This window comes from Nannobrachium achirus, assembly GCF_963921795.1.
Source record: "Nannobrachium achirus genome assembly, chromosome: 1".
Classification (NCBI taxonomy): domain Eukaryota; kingdom Metazoa; phylum Chordata; class Actinopteri; order Myctophiformes; family Myctophidae; genus Nannobrachium; species Nannobrachium achirus.
This window is the reverse complement of record NC_137810.1, coordinates 47,188,054-47,207,734: the sequence shown is the minus strand read 5'-3', so window position 1 is coordinate 47,207,734 and position 19,681 is coordinate 47,188,054. Positions and strand designations below refer to the sequence as shown.

General features: G+C 41.2%; 1 protein-coding gene across 1 annotated transcript in view; it reads left to right on the top strand.

Annotated features, from left to right (window-relative positions):
* The window catches only part of sh3rf1 (SH3 domain containing ring finger 1), a gene marked incomplete at its 5' end in the record, with an annotated part of 85,607 nt that overhangs the window by 47,265 nt on the left and 18,661 nt on the right, over positions 1–19,681 (top strand). Inside the window, one exon of the mRNA XM_080723590.1 lies at positions 2,212–2,325. Within this exon, the coding sequence (XP_080579716.1) occupies positions 2,212–2,325 (114 nt within the window). The remainder of the gene's footprint in view (positions 1–2,211; positions 2,326–19,681) is intronic.

The window sequence follows — 19,681 nt, the reverse complement described above, 5'->3', positions numbered from 1 at the left end:
GCAGCAGCGTAGGTTGAATGTGAGGTTGTAATGACTCACCTTGTGGGACAGCTCTGTCAGGGCCAGTCATGCGTGGCGGGGCAGGCAGGCAGGCAGACCCACACCGCAGCACACAGGGGGGATATTGTGTGTCCGACAGTGTGGCCTTGTTACCGGGACAACGCCGTGACTCAGTCAACACGTGGTCGCTGGTGGTGGTGGGGCCTCTCCTCCGCTGGTGGCTGCTTTCTCCTCCTCCTCGCAGGGAGAAGTCACCTTTTTACACTTTTGGGAGGGGGTTGGGGATAACAGTGGTGTACAGTACATCTACTCAATTCAATGCAATTCAATTCAAAGGAGCTTTATTGGCATAAGAAAACATACGTTTACATCGCCAAAGCAAGTATCACAAATACAATAAAAACAGTTGAAAATGGGGAACATATATACAGTTGGAGGGGGTACAGCATTGTGTAAACAGAGCTATGTCGCATTGTGACATTTTATATATATACAGCACAGGGTACAAATAGCAGCATTATTTATAGGGTGGTTGGTTCACAAATCTTGCTGCCGTGTTCGCGCATTGTTGTATTTCTCCCAGTAGGTATGGGGGTTTTTCATCATTGGTCGAGAAAACATGCATTGCATAATGCATTTTCAAAACTTTAGTTACTTGTTATATTATAAAACCTATAGGCTATTTTAAAATAGCCGATCTACAAGTTCACAACGCGTTGTGAGCTTGCAGATCTGCTATTTTCAAACATTTAGTACTTTTGCTTTTGGTACTTTAAGTACATTTTGATGCCAATACTTTTGTACTTTTACTCAAGTAAATTTTGAATTCCAGACTTTTACTTGTAACAGAGTATTATTATATTGCAGTTTTGATACTTTTACTTTAAGTAAAAAAAAAAAATAGTCCTTTTTACACCACTGCTTGTAACAGAGTGTTCCTACATTGTGGTATCGATACTGTTACTCAAAGTGTGAGTATTTCTTCCATCACTGGTGGCTGGAAGTCACCTTTCTCCACCCCCCACCCCCCGCTGGACGGCGGGGGGTGGGTGGGTCACCTGATCCCGCCTCGGTCCAATCGCGGCGTGGGGAACAACACGGTCGGTCATGGTCGAGTCGTCCAGAGGATTAGGCAGCCCGGCCACGCGTCTTGCTCTGAAAAGAGGACTCGTTTTTCCCAACACAATGTCGTTCATAGCCCTGGGAAAGTGTTCTTCAAAAAAATGAAAATGTAGTTTGCTGGTACTTCAAACTAGGTCATCTCATTTTCCCCCTTGTTACACTAACGGAGAGGAAGATTAAATGCAAAAATGTCTCTTAAGGCACATTTCCTCCAGAGTAAAAGGCATAATAATAATGCCGTTTACTGCATCTGTTTGAGATGCATAAAAGGCATAATAATACTGCCATTTACTGCATCTGTTTGAGATGCATTGTATCACATCTCGCTGACTGTGTCATGTATATATGTATATGTTTCAAGTTTCTTTTATTAGTATAAACTCCTTTAGATGTACCGTCTCACTTTCGAGAATAGGCGATCTACAAGCTCACCAACGCGTCGCAGGTGTACATCCTTCTGTTTATTACTAGTCACTGTGATGAATCAATGTGATGCGCTATGGATGTGCAGTAGTAAAGTACCTGTCCACTACACCGCCGAGGTCCAATCCACTGCAGTGCATCTTCCATGTACGAGTGTATATACTGTAACAGCAGTTCTCAAACGTACATTTCAAGGATGGGTCCATTTGGTTCCATTTGTATACTGTCAGAGTTACAGATTTGTAAGGGTCAATTTAGAACCCCTCAAGGAACCCTTTTTTTTTTTTTTTTTTTTTGCAAGATTGACAGGAAAGAGGGAGAGAGAGACGGGGAGAGACACGGAGCAAAGGCTGTCAGAAACGGGACTTGAACCTGTGACGCGCTGTCAGGCTGCATTAGAGCCTAAGTGCCAAATCCCCCAAAGGAACCCGGAGAGTCCCTGGACCTCACTTTAAGAACCACTGGTCTATAGTAGAGTGCAACAGCTAAATTGGGAGTGGGGTAAAAAAGGGTACAAAATGATTGACTAATCTAAAATGAATGTGTGTGTGAATGGGTGAATGTAATGCACAATCTATGTAAAGCGCCTTGGATAAAAGCGCTCTATATATAAATGCACCATCAAATAAAAATAAAAAGTATAATGTGTTCTCTTCTCAACCACAGGTACACATCTGCACAACTGGACTCATTGTGACTCCGCCCCCCAGCAGTCCTGTTACCACGGCAACAGTCTTCACATTCCCCTCGGAGACGCAGGGCTACACGTCCATCCCAGTGGTATGTGGACTAGAAACCTCCTATCTATATCCTATCCTATCTACCAGAAACCTCCTATCTATATCCTATCCTATCTACCAGAAACCTCCTATCTATATCCTATCCTATCTACCAGTGGTATGTGGACTAGAAACCTCCTATCTATATCCTATCCTATCTACCAGAAACCTCCTATCTATATCCTATCCTATCTACCAGAAACCTCCTATCTATATCCTATCCTATCTACCAGTGGTATGTGGACTAGAAACATCCTATCTATATCCTATCCTATCTACCAGAAACCTCCTATCTATATCCTATCCTATCTACCAGAAACCTCCTATCTATATCCTATCCTATCTACCAGTGGTATGTGGACTAGAAACATCCTATCTATATCCTATCTACCAGTGGTATGTGGACTAGAAACATCCTATCTATATCCTATCTACCAGTGGTATGTGGACCAGAAACCTCCTATCTATATCATATCCTATCCTATCTACCAGAAACCTCCTATCTATATCCTATCCTATCTACCAGTGGTAGGTGGACCACAAACCTCCTAACTATATCCTATCCTATCTACCAGTGGTAGGTGGACCACAAACCTCCTAACTATATCCTATCCTATCTACCAGTGGTAGGTGGATTAGAAACCTCCTATCTATATCCTATCCCAGGGGTTCCCAAACGTTTTTGTCTCAGGGCACCCCATAAATATATTTTTCTAATCCGAGGCACCCCTACATTATAATTTTCACTCCCAGCACCTTATATTTATAGCATATCGTCGTTGTCGGGTGGAAACCTTGTATGTTCCAAAACCGTTCGTTTTGTATTTATCATCTATAAAATGTACTAAAAAAAAAAAGCTAGTGAAAACAGCCGATCTACAAGCACACAACCTCTATAGTAGGGCATTCACCATATATTCGAATATCAAAGTCACTATTCAACGTTGTTCACAGAAGTCGAATATTCGCTTATTTTTATTTTTTTATTGTTTTCTCTTTAAAAAATACTAGCCCTTACCCGTTCAAAGATATGAGCTCCGAAATGATGTGCAGTGTGTGGGTTATGGGATGTGCACTGTGCACACAGTATATGAGGGATGGAAAGTAACTTTAACTGGTGCTTGCATGATAATATGTAGGAGCATCAATCTAAGAAATACCCGTTTCGTTTAATGGCTATAGAGATACTGTGTACCGATCTGCATGATTTTTGGACAACATCTGTAACAGGGCCTTGTAAAGGACCCCTAAAAATGACATGAAATTGGCAGCAGACCCTATCTCCAATGAGTCGGACGGTGCGAGCTTGCCACCATTGGTGTGTGAATGTGGGAAGTGAGGATGCTGGTGTCGAATGTTCGCCGCTTCACTTCCCAATGTATGAATGAATGGTAAAGCGCTTTGAGTTCACAACTTGCTTAGAAAAGCGCTATAAAAATGCAATCCATTATTATAATTATTATAATTATCTGAAAATGGTTAATGCCAGGGATCCCAAAAGAGAAGATTTGTGTTAGAAAAAGAAGTTAATCAGAAACACCTTCGAGATTTTTCAAAAATAGCAGATGTACTTATGTCGTGAGACAAGCAAAAGTATTGAAAATGTAGCAGATCTACAAGCTCACTCACTACACATTGAAGCGTTGTGAGCTTTTAGATCTGTTCTGGAAGTTTTCGTTTCCATTTTCCTGAAAAGTAACGGTTTTGGACATAACAAGGTTTCCACCCGACTGCATCGATATGTCATACGTGTACACAGTATGAGCCATGTCTTCCACAGCTGAGACTGAGTGCACATGGAACTTTACCTTTATGTTTCAAAAACATAAAATTATTTACAACCAGCATACAATAACATTGTATTAACATACTCATACAGATGTACTAGTTATATTGTAACTTACATACTCTACCATACAGATGTACTAGTTATTGCAGCTTTATATTGTACCAAAAAAAAGTACCCTTTAGAAACAAAGTTTGGTGTTGTCGGATGCTCGCCATGTCACCGGGGATAAAAAGTTGCACAATGTATTTGGCTTCCTCTGAAAATAGCTTGTTAGCAATGTCAGAATTCATCAAATTAATAGCTCCGTCACTGGCAGGCTAAATTTGGAGTGAATGATAAATGCTGACACTGCGAAGTGCGAACAGCCGAACACGCATTTTGTTTTTTAGGAAAAATAAAAAAAATAAAGTAAGAACTTTTCTGATTAAGAGAAATACGGTGTGTGTGTGTGTGTGTGTGTGTGTGTGTGTGTTGGTAAATGTGGTTTAACGGGACAATTGGCCTGAATACACACCACACTAACAGGACATTTTGGATTAGCAGGACAGGACTGGTGTCCTGCTAATTCATGGACCATTCTGAAATAGCAGAAGTGTTTCTATTGGTCTAGAGAGCCCAAATCCACCTTTTTTTTTTGATGTCCTGTTAATACACATACACCTGACTTTTTTGTGTCTGAACAGCGCCCCCATAGGTTGTGTAATGCTACTGCATGTTCATACACAAGCTCATGAATATTCACACACAGTGTATGTTTTGAAGCACCTGATTGGCTGGGTGTCAGAGTCCTGTTAATGCACATACATGTTTTTATGAACATTTCAATGACATAGCATTTTGGGTGAATAACGTTAGTCATAAACACTCTTCAGGGGTCTGCCATTATAATAGCAACACCACAGGCCCCATGTGGCCCCCAGGGGCCCCTGGCTGCCATAAGCACACCGTTGCTCCGATCCACACTAAACTTGGCACACACACCGTTCAGGGGTCTGCCATTATAATAGCAACACCAAGGGCCCCATGTGGCCCCCAGGGGCCCCTGGCTGCCACAGGCACACCGTTGCTCTGATCCACACTAAACTTGATTGTACAAACACCGTTCTGGGGGTCTGCCATTATAATAGCAACACCACAGGCCCCACGTGGCCCCCAGGGGCCCCTGGCTGCCACAGGCATACCGTTGCTCCGATCCACACTAAACTTGGCACAAACACCGTTCAGGGGTCTACCATTATAATAGCAACACAAGGGGCCCAATGTGGCCCCCGGGTGCCCCTGGCTGACACAGGCACACCGTTGCTCCGATCCGCACTAAACTTGATTGCACAAACACCGTTCAGGGGTCGGCCATTATAATAGCAACACAAGGGGCCCAATGTGGCCCCCAGGGGCCCCTGGCTGCCACAGGCATACCATTGCTCCGATCCACACTAAACTTGATTGAACAAACACCGTTCAGGGGTCGGCCATTATAATAGCAACACAAGGGGCCCAATGTGGCTCCCAGGGGCCCCTGGCTGCCACAGGCACACCGTTGCTCCAATCCACACTAAACTTGGCATAAACACTGTTCAGGGGTCTACCATGTTGGTGGTTTGCCACACCATGGGCCTGCAACATGATTTGCATAACATACAGACAATGTTTCTTAATTATACAAATTTAACCAGATATTGCAATTGTTGTATTGTTATTTTGTGTAATAATTAATCAAAACGTCCCAAAAAATCACGTTTATATTAATGTCCATTTTCCAAGTTTGCCAACATTTTAGCTCACTCCAAGGAGGCTATGCATATTTTACAAACCACTCATCCAATTGACTGTACATTTTGTGGTTCTTACATGTTTCTATTTTTTATTAATGAATTGCATTTGTTTTCTTAATGAAAATCTTGGCCGGATTTAAAAGGCATTTTTAGAATCGGCCCCAGGCCTAAATGGATTAATGCAGTGGTTCTCAACCTTTTCAGGACACAACCCCCTAAATTAATAATAATAGCAGATCTACATGCTCACGAGGATGTAGATTGGCTATTTTCACAATTTCTGCATAATATTTGTCAATTTGGCCAATGTTTAATTTAAACTGTCACTCTAGAGGTATTAGAAAGTACTTAAACTGTCACTTTAAAAATGTGTAGCTATACAAGTGATGACCATGGTAATCAAATGGCTATTCGCATAACAGGTTTACCAGGCAGGCAGTGAGTGGTGGGCTTGCACATACCCCCCTATTCATATGGATAGGCTACTTTAACACCTACTGTAGGTTTCCAGCGGTGACTGTATGTGCATTGTGCGTGTCTCAGGCTACCTGGCTCCATTACTGTGATAGATGAGATTTGTTCAAAGCAAACTTTTAGTTAGCACGCACACATCTAAAGGCGCTCGTGCATGTGACGTCAATAAATGACCGTCCGCCCTGAAAAGAAAACCCCAAAGCACCACTGGTAGCAGCTCTGCACAGTCATGTATGCTGATCAGCGTAGCTCCTATATACAGTATCACATGACCACATCATGACCATGACATCATTTACAGTACATATGAGTTTAAGTTAACTCCGACATACAGGAGTAGGCAGGCACCCAGGCACCATTTTTACCCTTGGGTAAAAATGCTAATTAAGTTCAAGCCTACAGATCATTTTGGTCACTTTATCATCTAATCAGGCTTTTATGAACACCCTGAACAGTTTTTAATATTTATATATTTGATGTAAATGTTATCTTTCCCCCCAGGCTCAGGGCCTCTCCACATACACACCCATTGTAACTTCAAACTTCATTAAAAACACACACTATTTTTTTCTGGTGACTCATACTACCCTCCTAATACGTGAGCAGGCCGTGTTTTCTCAATAACCCTTTTCATTTATTTTTAATAATTCTTTGGGAAAATTTGAAAAATTAAAATTATTACAAATAAATGAAAAATTGTATCGAAAAAAAACATGGCCTGCTCATGTATTAGGAGGGTAGTATGAGTCACCAGAAAAAAATATAATGGAGTTTGAAGTTACAATGGGTGTGTGTGGGGAGAGGCCCTGAGCCTGGGGAGGCAGACCCATGCAAGGCAGAGTTTTTTTAAATGGAATATCCCTTTAAATCCCGATACTGATTCTAGAATTATTCCTCTACACAGTATTACACAGTATAGGCAAAATTCTTGTGTTACAAATTGTGTGTACATCTTGTAGATCAGTGACTTCACTAGCCTTCAGATACAGTATATGACACCAAAGTAGCTTACTACAATTCTAAGGTCAAATTATTCTAAATAAGCTTGTGACCTTGACCTTTTATCACTGAACTGTACTGTCTGTACTGTACTGTCTGTACTTTTACTGTACTGTAAAAACAGTGCAGTAAAAGTTTGTTTATCGGTGATGACACTGATTGACAAATTGTAGCATTCCCTGTGGGATCATAAAGCACCAAATAGAGTGTCTCGTTTGGCTTGAATAAAGCATAGCCTTATTAGCCTACTACCAAGGTTGTCCCGAATATGCCATTTCCTCATATGTGACACAATGTTACTATAGTCCGGCCAGTTTGTGCAGTATTTTGATGGAATCGCGCACTTTTTTGCCTGAAATGCTCGGACTACAATCAGTCTAACCTGCTTGATTCCTCCAGACTCAAATCTAATCCTCATCTCCTTGCTTGAGGGAGCAGGGATTTAAAGTTCCTTGAAGTACACAAGTTCCTTGAAGTACACAATAAAGAGGAGCTCAAGTGGGACACAACGCACGTGAGGATAAAGAATTTGCAACTATATTGCTTTTATCGCCTGAAGAGGTTCGGAGTCTAGGCTACTGCATCCTCAGGCTGGACTACAATAGCTCCATTGAGAGTGTTCTGTCACACCTGGATTCGCCCACGAGAATTATTAAAGTTATATCACTGGATTGATCCAGACAGACAAACAGTCTTTTAATTATATAAAAGAAAATAATGTGTGAATTAAATCAAACAAGCCACCTGTCCTGTTCTCTGATTGGCTGTAGCACGTCTCTACTCTCAGTGCTGTCACAACCCATGTTAGGCTTTTAGGTTATAGGACGGCAAAAGGATCATCTGGGCTAGCATGTTGCATTGTGAACCGGGCTTAAGAAATCTGTTATACAATCCGGGATGAGGTGCGTGTGTGCGCGTGTGCGTGGGTGCATCCGGCAGGCAGGGCCGGTTCTAGGGTTCAGGTGGCCCTAAGCAAGATTATTTTAGGTGGCCCCCCACTGACGGACGCTCGCACTTATTAACTGTCTTTGAATCGCCAAAACCAAAGTTATAAATAATAACGTCTTCTTCTATCTAGTAGAACGTGGTGTCTGTTGTTAGCACTCAAGCATGTATCTACTAACTACACACATAGGGTTGCCAACTCCTAGAGATTCAAATACGGGATACATCCTGGCCGCCCGCAAGGCGGGCGGACGAAAAAAATGGGGGTTTTGAGGGGCGGTCAAAACCCCAGAAATGCATAGAAATCTGCATTTTGGCACAGATCAGACAGTTCTACCTATAACACACAGTGTCTATTTCTAGACACTGTTTAATTTGTCCAAAAACATGAGTGTAATGTTATAACAAGAAAAAACAACAATTGATTTGAATCAGATTCATACAAAACATCACACACCTTCATCCTGTGTTCTTTTGGTCTCAAATTGCAACTTGTAGGCCTATTCAACTCTACAGTATGTGGCATATTTTCAATTCTGTTGTGTCTTGTGTGAGATCTTAATTTTTATTGCACATTAAATAATAAGTAGCATTTGGATAGGGTAGGAGTAGGCAACTTAGATGATGGAGAGGGCAACTATATTTCACAATCACTCCAGAGGGCCACAATGCATATTGTAAAAAAATAGATCTACAAGCATTGCGATGATCCATTATTTTCTATTTTTTTTAAATTGGAATCCTGTATTCTTTTTAGCTATTTTTTTAACTGGAATCCTGAAAAGTAACATTATTATTTAATTTCAAATACATTTATATGTTTGTATGTTAACCTTATGAAATGCAAATACATTGACAAAAAAGACTGGTCATTATGCTACTACTATAGACTGAAGTAATTAAAGTGGGTAACAGCTGAAATCAATAATATATCAGTATTCCGATATTAACCTTCTTGGCCACATGTCGAGAGGGCCACTTCACACTCACTCCACAATGCATATAATGAAAAATAGCTGATCTACAAGCTCAAAACGCATTGCAGTCTTCTCCCTGTGATGTGGCCCCCTTATGGTTGTGGCCCTATAAGCGACCGCTTATGTTGCTTATGCCAGGAACCGGCCCTGCCGGCAGGTCACGTCAGACAGTGGGTAGGTAGGAGTCTATGGCATCTCAGTGATGTCATGATGACTCAGACATGCAACAAATCGGTCATATATCTGCACAAAAAGGGGTAAATTGCCCCCATTGATTACGGAAGGGTACTTTAGAAATCTGAAGATACCCTTACTAGTAGGGCAGGAGAGAGGGGTCTACCAGCACCCCAATGACATGTTTTCGAAACCTGTTTTTTTTGGACCGTTATGATGTCTAGTTATGATTTCTGCTTGTTGCCGTCGCCAACTAATGCCCCATGGGGTTCATTTTTAACCTTTTCTCACAACTATTCCCAATCTGAACCATACAATGGTCATAACAGAAAATGCCATAACTCTTGATGTAAACAACCTACAGGGACAAATGAACACACTTTTCTATATGATTTTGACCCAGGGAATTCATGAAAGTGGTTATTTTTAACATTAAAGCACATCTTGACCCTATTTCAGGTCAGAAACGGCGAAAAATAACCCAAAAATGATCAAAACACGTCTATACTTCTCTTTGTACAGATAAATTAAGGTGTATTATTTTCATACCACAGGTTTTTTAGGACCCTTATGATGTCTAGTTATGATTTCTGCTTGTTGCCGTGGTCAACTAATTTCCCATGGGGTTAATTTTTAACCTTTTCTCACAACTATCACCAATCTCAACCATACAATGGACATAACAGAAAATGCCATCACTCTTGATGTAAACAACCTACAGGGACAAATGAACACACTTTTCTATATGATTTTGACACAAGGAATTCATTTCCGGCATCATTTTTTACATTAAAGCACATCTTGACCCTATTTCAGGACAGAAACAGCGAAAAACGACCAGAAATGTTCAAAACACATCTATATTTCTCTTTGTACAAATACATTAACGTGTATTCTTTTTATACCACATGTTTTTTAGGACCCTTATGGTGTCTAGTTATGATTTCTTCTTGTTGCCGTGGTCAACTAATGTCCCATGGGGTTCATTTTTAACCTTTTTACATCTATCCCCAATCTGGACCATACAATGGACATAACAAAATGCCTTAACTCTTGAAGTAAACAACCTACAGGGACAAATGAACACATTTTTCTATATGATTTTGACACAAGGAATTTATTTACGTCATAATTTTTAACATTCAAGCTCATCTTGACCCTATTTCAGGGCAGAAACAGCGTAAAACGACCAGAAAATGTTCAAAAGCATCTATATTTCTCTTTGTACATATAAATATTAAGGTGTATTCTTTTTATACCACTTGTTTTTTGAACCCTAATGGTGTCTAGACAATATTGCTTCTTGTTGCCGTGGTCAATCAACGTGGCTTGGGGTTCATTTTAACCCTTTCTTACACCTATCCCCAAAACAAAACATAAGATGGAGATAATAGAAAATACCATAACTCTTGAAGTAAACAACATACAGAGACAAATCAACACATTTTCCCACATAATTTGCACCCAAGGAACTCATTAACGTGGTTATTATTAAGATTCAAGCACATTTTGACACTACTTCATGGCAGAAACTGCAAAAGATTTGCAGAAAATATTCAAATCACATCTATATCTCTATATCTATATTCTCTTTGTACAACATTTCTAAGGTCACACGTCATGTTTCTTAGTACCCTAATGGTGTCTAGTGTCAAGATTTAGTAGTGTTGCCCAACTCATGTCCCATGGGGTTCATGTTTTTTCCCCAGATATGTTTTTGGGCTTTTATGCCTTTATTGACAGGACAGTAGACTGACAGGAAACAGGGAGAGAGAGTGACACGCAGCAAATCTGGACGGGCTCGGGGATCGAAACAGCGACCCACCGCAGGCTACACAAAGCCTACTGTATGTGGGATGCGCCCAGACCATTTTGAATCGATGTCCGTAAGTTATCAAAGAACAATTTCACTGGTCAGTGTCTTCCATCTCATCAAACTCCACCTCATCCTCTTCCGATATCATCATCATTATCATCACTGAGGACAGCCAACAGGTCAATGAGAGATTGGGGAAGAATTGGCCCACAAGACCAGACAGGCTCCAAAGTCCATCCTTCCATCTTCTGCCACCCCTGACCTTCGTCATAGGTTTAGGCCCCCACAAGATTGGCTCAGCTGCTGGCTTGTAACAGGCCACTCACTCTATAGTTCACCCGCTGGATGTGGGGGATGAGCATATTGGCAGAGGGGCAGGCAGGCAAAATGCACTCTAGACCTGCTGCAGAGGGTCTCGTCTTCACCCACCAGTTCATTCAGCATCTTGCTCCTAGCCTGGTCAACTGATGTCTCGCGTGCTTGATTTTACATCACACACGTGAAGGCTTCCAGCTGTTCCTGCACTTCCGGCTTCAACTTACACTCATTGCCCAGCCGGCTGTAGAATGATTGTTTCGATTATTGCTAAATATGGTCTCTCAAAATGTTGCATTATACATAATGCAACATTTTGAGAGAAATGCTTGGCGATGAGTGTAAGTTGAAGCCGGAAGTGTAGGAGCAGCTGGAAACCTTCGCGTGTGTGATGTAAAATCAAGCACGTGATACATCAGTGAACTATGATAGGAGCAAGATGCTGAATAAACTGGTGGGAGAAGACGAGACCCTCTTCAGCAGGTCTAGAGTGCATTTTGCCCACCTGCCCCTCTGCCAATATGCACTTATCCAAAGTGGCCTGTTACAAGCCAGCAGCTGAGCCAATCTTGTGGGGGCATAAACCTATGACGAAGGTCAGGGGTGGCAGAAGACGGAAGGATGGACTTTGGAGCCTGTCTGGTCTTGTGGGCCAATTCTTCCCCAATCTCTCATTGACCTGTTGGCTGTCCTCAGTGATGATAATGATGATGATATCGGAAGAGGATGAGGTGTAGTTTGATGAGATGGAAGACACTGACCAGTGAAATTGTTCTTTGATAACTTACGGACATCGATTCAAAATGGTCTGGGCCGCATCCCACATACAGTAGGCTTTGTGTAGCCTGCGGTGGGTCGCTGTTTCGATCCCCGAGCCCGTCCAGATTTGCTGCGTGTCACTCTCTCTCCCTTGTTTTTTGTCAGTCTACTGTCCTGTCAATAAAGGCATAAAAGCCCAAAAACATATCTGGGGAAAAAACATGAACCCCATGGGACATGAGTTGGGCAACACTACTAAATCTTGACACTAGACACCATTAGGATACTAAGAAACATGACGTGTGACCTTAGAAATGTTGTACAAAGAGAATATAGATATAGAGATAAAGATGTGATTTGAATATTTTCTGCAAATCTTTTGCAGTTTCTGCCATGAAGTAGTGTCAAAATGTGCTTGAATCTTAATAATAACCACGTTAATGAGTTCCTTGGGTGCAAATTATGTGAGAAAATGTGTTGATTTGTCTCTGTATGTTGTTTACTTCAAGAGTTATGGTATTTTCTATTATCTCCATCTTATGTTTTGTTTTGGGGATAGGTGTAAGAAAGGGTTAAAATGAACCCCAAGCCACGTTGATTGACCACGGCAACAAGAAGCAATATTGTCTAGACACCATTAGGGTTCAAAAAACAAGTGGTATAAAAAGAATACACCTTAATATTTATATGTACAAAGAGAAATATAGATGTTTTTGAACATTTTCTGGTCGTTTTACGCTGTTTCTGCCCTGAAATAGGGTCAAGATGTGCTTGAATGTTAAAAATTATGACGTAAATAAATTCCTTGTGTCAAAATCATATAGAAAAATGTGTTCATTTGTCCCTGTAGGTTGTTTACTTCAAGAGTTAAGGCATTTTGTTATGTCCATTGTATGGTCCAGATTGGGGATAGATGTAAAAAGGTTAAAAATGAACCCCATGGGACATTAGTTGACCACGGCAACAAGAAGAAATCATAACTAGACACCATAAGGGTCCTAAAAAACATGTGGTATAAAAGAATACACGTTAATGTATTTGTACAAAGAGAAATATAGATGTGTTTTGAACATTTCTGGTCGTTTTTTGCTGTTTCTGTCCTGAAATAGGGTCAAGATGTGCTTTAATGTTAAAAACGATGCCGGAAATGAATTCCTTGTGTCAAAATCATATAGAAAAGTGTGTTCATTTGTCCCTGTAGGTTGTTTACATCAAGAGTGATGGCATTTTCTGTTATGTCCATTGTATGGTTGAGATTGGGGATAGTTGTGAGAAAAGGTTAAAAATTAACCCCATGGGCCATTAGTTGACCACGGCAACAAGCAGAACTCATAACTAGACATCATAAGGGTCCTAAAAAACCTGTGGTATAAAAAGAATACACCTTAATTTATCTGTACAAAGAGAAGTATAGACGTGTTTTGAACAATTTTGGGTTATTTTTCGCAGTTTCTGTCCTGAAATAGGGTCAAGATGTGCTTAAATGTTAAAAATAACCACTTTAATGAATTCCCTGGGTCAAAATCATATAGAAAAGTGTGTTCATTTGTCCCTGTAGGTTGTTTACATCAAGCGTTATGGCATTTTCTGTTATGACCATTGTATGGTTCAGATTGGGAATAGTTGTGAGAAAAGGTTAAAAATGAACCCCATGGGGTATTAGTTGGCGACGGCAACAAGCAGAAATCATAACTAGACATCATAACGGTCCAAAAAAAACAGGTTTCGAAAACATGTCATTGGGGTGCTGGTAGACCCCTCTCTCCTGCCCTACTATACACTTAAACCTTATGCTGTATGTTTACTGTTCAGAGAGAAAGCAATGGTGCACAGTCATTTAGATAATCATCTGGGGACCCCCTCCCCAAAATAATTCCCTGACCCAGAGGTTGAGAACCACTGCTTTAACTAACCAGAACAAAAAAATAAGCCATGTGCATAGATTACACAGATTATGAGTTCCATTTGGTTCCATTTGTATATAGTCACTAGTAAGACTACCCTAAGCATAAAGTAACACGTAGGATTTACTTTCACACATATTCACAGTATTTAAAGCCTTGCCTTGTACAGACTGCATACAAACAAACCAACTGACTGTGGGGGGAGGGGCAGCTTCTCACTCACACAGTTTTGAGTGAGTGCAGTGAGGGAGATGGGGGATGGCGATGGGCAGGCAGCACAGGTGAATTTGATCAGTGGCTGATTGCATTGCAAGCTAGTAATCAGCAAGTGGGCTACAGTGGAAAGAATGAGTGAAAGGGTTTCCCTGCACAAGGTGAAATCTTTAAAAAGAGTGGAGGAGAGCTTAACTCAAATTGGTTAACAATCGGCAGACAAACAGGCAGGCAGGCAGGCAGATAGACAGACAGACAGACAGACAGACAGACAGACAGACAGACAGACAGACAGACAGATAATGTTAATTTAACCTTGCATCATGAGACTTAGTGTTCATTTGGTTCCATTTGTACTGTCAGAGCAGTGTAGATGTTGTTGACTAAAACTATGACGAAAAGTATTTGTCGATTGCATTTCTTTCACTGACAAAAACTAAATAAAAACTAAGCTGTGATGACTAAAACTAAGACTAATTATATTGACAATTTCGTCAACAAAATCAAAACTAGACTAAAACGTTAGGGAGGGACTAGTGGAGTAGAGAGTCATTTTATGTTTGGTTGTTCTCAAGTGTTGCGTGCTGAAAATAGCAGATCTACAAGCTCACAACGTGTCGCGCAACGCGTTGTGAGCTTGTAGATCTGCTATTTTCAGCACACAACCAAGTGTAAAATCACTCATTACGATGCCATCAAGGCCTGCCAAAATACATTTTAGTTGACTAAATGAACTGTAGATTTAGTCGCCTAAAAATGTTTGATATTTAGTCGACTAAAATTAGACTAAAACTAAAACTCTTCAGGTCACTAAATTATGACTAAAATTAAATGACATTTTATTCAAAACTAAATCAAAATTTGTTGTCAAAAACAACAGTGTCAGAGTCCCTGGGCCTGAACAGTGGTTCTCAAAGTGGATTCCAACCTGGAATTCACTTTGAGAACCACTGTGTGAACAGAATATGAACATTTTTACATAACAGCATGGTAGCAATATCAGAATAATGATAGTTGACAAAGTAACCATCTTGGTGGTGCCGGTGGTGATAACATTAATATCCAAAGAAAACATTTGCCTTGTCATGGCATGTTCGGGGACATCATGAGCATTTAGCAATACAAAAGATTTGCATTCATTCAACCTTTATTTAATTTCTCGAAAAGATCAATTGAGGGAGATCCTCATTTACTACTTTATTGAAAATAGATGTTTTGATTTATGTAAATGTGGGGGTTTCTGGACTAACGCTGGTATTAAACATAATTCTGGAAAAAGTAGCCTATTTATACATTTGCAGGCAACTGAATAATGGGGATGCAGTAACGCACTGTAGCTTATGAGATACTGCAAATCAATTATCAAATTATAATTGCCATAATTATTCCTTGCAGCTACAAAAATGATGTCATACAACATGTAACTCAACATTAAAGTAGGGCTGGGTGATAAATCTCAGACCTGACTTTCTTTTTTTTTAAGATTAGTTTTTTGGGCTTTTTATGCCTTTATTTGTTAGGATAGTAGACAGACAGGAAATGGGGAGAGAGATGGGGAATGACATGTGGCAAAGGTCGTCCGGATCGGGAATCGAACCGGCGACCTGCATACCTAGACTTGTGGATCTGCTATATTTTAAAGATTCACTTAATTTTTCTTCCTGTGCATTTACCCGCTGGAAAAAACAATGTCATTGCTTAATTGCAGTGCACTTAAAACTGACCCAAAAACAACAAATGTATCGATAATTTATACCTACAATCGACAGGCTGCAGTCTAAGGCAGATTTTGGTTTCGGAAAATGATTTGAAAAATGCTCCCTTCAAATGTTCTGGGTAGCTATAATCACTGTAGCAGGTCCCCCAGCAGCAACGTTTCACCATGGCCGTAATAATGTAATATAAATGTTTTTGATATTAATTTGCCTATATACCAGTAAGACTCCCTAATCGGGTCACATTTATGATCGGCTACTTTTGACTATTTTCCCATATTTTTTTCCCAGGGGGTCCGTGGGGAGCCTTGGCGGTGGCTGGGCCCCTGGGTACCCCCTGGGTGCTGGCCCCGTCTCTCCCGGTCGATGGGGGGCCAAGGTACGGGCTTTTTAGCGGGTTATGGGAGCCAACTTTGGGTGGAAGTGTTTTGCTACGCTGTCGTCCAATCCTCACAGTTAGGGAGAGGGCTTTGCGACAGATCAATCATGCAGTAATCATGCAGATCTACAAGCTCGCAGCACGAAGCATTGTGAGCTTGTAGATCGTCTATTTTTTGGCAAAGAGATTTGGTAGAGAGTGAAAAACTACTGTATCAAGTACATATATTATGTACCTTTTACCAATTATAGAGGGTTTAAATAGTACTGGATATGCAGCTCGGCAAATAAAAGGTGAATTGATCCCAGTGTATGACAGAGGATGATATCACGATAAATTAAATCTCCACAATATGATTATTGTGAGTGTTTTTTATCACGATAAACGATAATATCGTATATTGTCCCATCCCTACGGTCTGAGGTGCTTTGGCGGTCTTCCCCGAATTTTGTCTGATTACAGCGGGGCAGGGCTACATTCCTGTGTCCTACAAAAAATAAATGTTGAACCTTGTTCATGATTGGTGTGTTTTTCAGCTATAGTTTTTGGTCTTATAACCCTTCCAGTAAATCTCTTATGAAAATCTCTAAAGAAGTCAAGAATAACAGACGAGCTGTAAAGTTAACTTCACAAAGCTTAAGTCTATTGACCCCTCAGTCATGACATTTTCAATGTCCCCCTTCGACCAAGATGGATGAAAATGCTAGTTTGTTCACTGCAGAACTTTATTAACAGTAGCTCAACATTGAAGATGTTGAAATCACATCTCTCAGCCTGTTCTCAGGCCTGCTAAGTCACACACAGTAGTCATATTGCATTGAATTGTAGTTTACCATCTCAGTGGCACCAACAACACTTAGTTAGTGAGCTTTGTATCGATGTCATTCCAGTCCTGCATGTTTACTGGCTTATATTCCACTTGTATGGTTGATCCTGAGGGCAAGTCAGGTGTTGAAACAGTAACACACCACTGTAGGCAAGAGACATTGACCGAAGTGCTGTACATGGTGCATAAATGACAAACAGGCCTACCAGTAAGACTCCCTAATCGGGAGATAAGCGACCGTCAGGTCACATGTATACACAAAGACGGATGTAACTGGCATTGGTTCCTAGTTGTGTGGACAATGTATAGTTTTGGTTGGCTCAGAGAATGTGGGGTGTACCGATTTTCGTGATTTTAGGGCAAAATTTGTAGGAGCAGTGTCAAAAAATGTGTTTGAAAAAATCGGTCTGATGGGGGCGCTATATGGGACAGATCCATGTTGATGACATGAGTGTAGACATACTGTGTAGCGATTTGCGCAGGAAAATTAAGGAACATTAAAAGCCTTTGAAAAAATCGGCCTGATGGGGGCGCTATATGGGACAGATCCATGTTGATGACATGAGTGTAGACATACTGTGTAGCGATTTGCGCAGGAAAATTAAGGAACATTAAAAGCCAGCGAAAAAACAAATGTGTCTTAGGAAGAGATTTAAAAACATCAATAGAATGCCTTGTTTGTGTTTAGCTATGTCACATTTAATCACATTTGACCCTTAAATACCCTGCAGTGACATATTTTCATGTGTTTAATTGCAGCTGTCCTGTTAATGTAGTTAGTCCTGTTAATTCACATGGGCGGAGCTTAGAACCTAATTATCTAATGTCCTCCTAATGTAGGATTTTGTCAGATTGTTAAAACTTGAGTTGTGTTGAGTTTATTCAACTTTTGAAGTGAAATATGTGTTCTATGGCTCAAAATAGATTTTTTGACATGCTCCACATATTAGTAAAGCAAGTGGAAAGTGGTGTCCTGCTAATGTTGTAAACCGCAGGTTTGAGCTGAAGGGTCCTGCTAAACCACATCTACCAGTATAGGTGTGTGTGTGTGTGTGTGTGTGTGTGTGTGTGTGTGTGTGTGTGTGTGTGTGTGTGTGTGTGTGTGTGTGTGTGTGTGTGTGTGTGTGTGTGTGTGTGTGTGTGTGTGTGTGTGTGTGTGTGTGTGTGTGTGTGTGTGTGTGTGTCGGAATGCGGCACTCCTGAATGAACAGGAATGTGTACACAAAAGGTTGGGCTCTCCGCTTCACTTGGGAACCTCTGCTTGATGTTTTTGTACAGATGATTCCTCTGGCCTGCAGGCAATCTAATTATCCCAGCTCAGGCGTCATCGCTGAACCGAAACACAGCCACACACACACACACACACACACACACACACACACACACTGTGTTGGCGGTCTCCTCCCCCACTTGCGTTATGGAAGCTGTCCTCTGCTCTCCCGTGCTCAGGTTGGAAACGTCCCACGTTTGTCTATTGGCCTTGCGTATCCAGTACGTGTCCTACTTACTGTATGTCTGTTACTGGGGTTTTAGCACTTGAGGATCAATTCCCCTACCAATCCACCTCCATTGTAGTGTCAAAGGTCCCCACAAGTATAGTAGAATTTGAGAAATTGTGTGGAAAATGTTCCTCACAAGAGAAATGGTTGTTTTTTGGGGAGTTTGGGTTTGCAGTTAGGAAAAAGGTTCAACTTCAGATCGGGGTTGGTAGTATAGGGCTCTGGGGGGGGGGGGGGGGGGGGGTGAGACGATGGCCCCGATGGTGCATACCACACATAGGCTCTAATGCAGCCTGACAGCAAGTCGTGGGTTCTCAAGCCTGCCGGCTTTTGCTGCGTGTCACTCCCGTCCCGCTCTACAGTCCACACTGTACTATCCAAAAAAAAAATGTAGGATGGCTCAGGAGGTAAAATGGCTGCTTGGGAAACGTAAGGTTCCCAGTTCGAACCCGGCCTCCCCCAGAGTTGGTGTCAAAGTGTCCTTGAGTAAGACTCAAGGACCCCTAATTGCTCCCGATGAGCAGGTTGGTGCCTTGCATGGTTTCCTCTGCCATCGGTGTGTGAATGTGAAGTATTATGTAAAGCCCTTTGGAGAAAAGCGCTATATACAGTCCATTTACCATTTACAGTAATAACAAAGTGTGGGTGTGTGCCTGTGTGGGTGTCTCTGGGATATGTTGCACTACCTGAGAGTGGAAAAGCTTACACATTGTCACTGCGCTCCAAAGAGCACAGAGAAACAAACAGAGCACAGACTGAGCACCACAGAGGTTTTTGGATTGAGCTACAATAGCAGGCGCC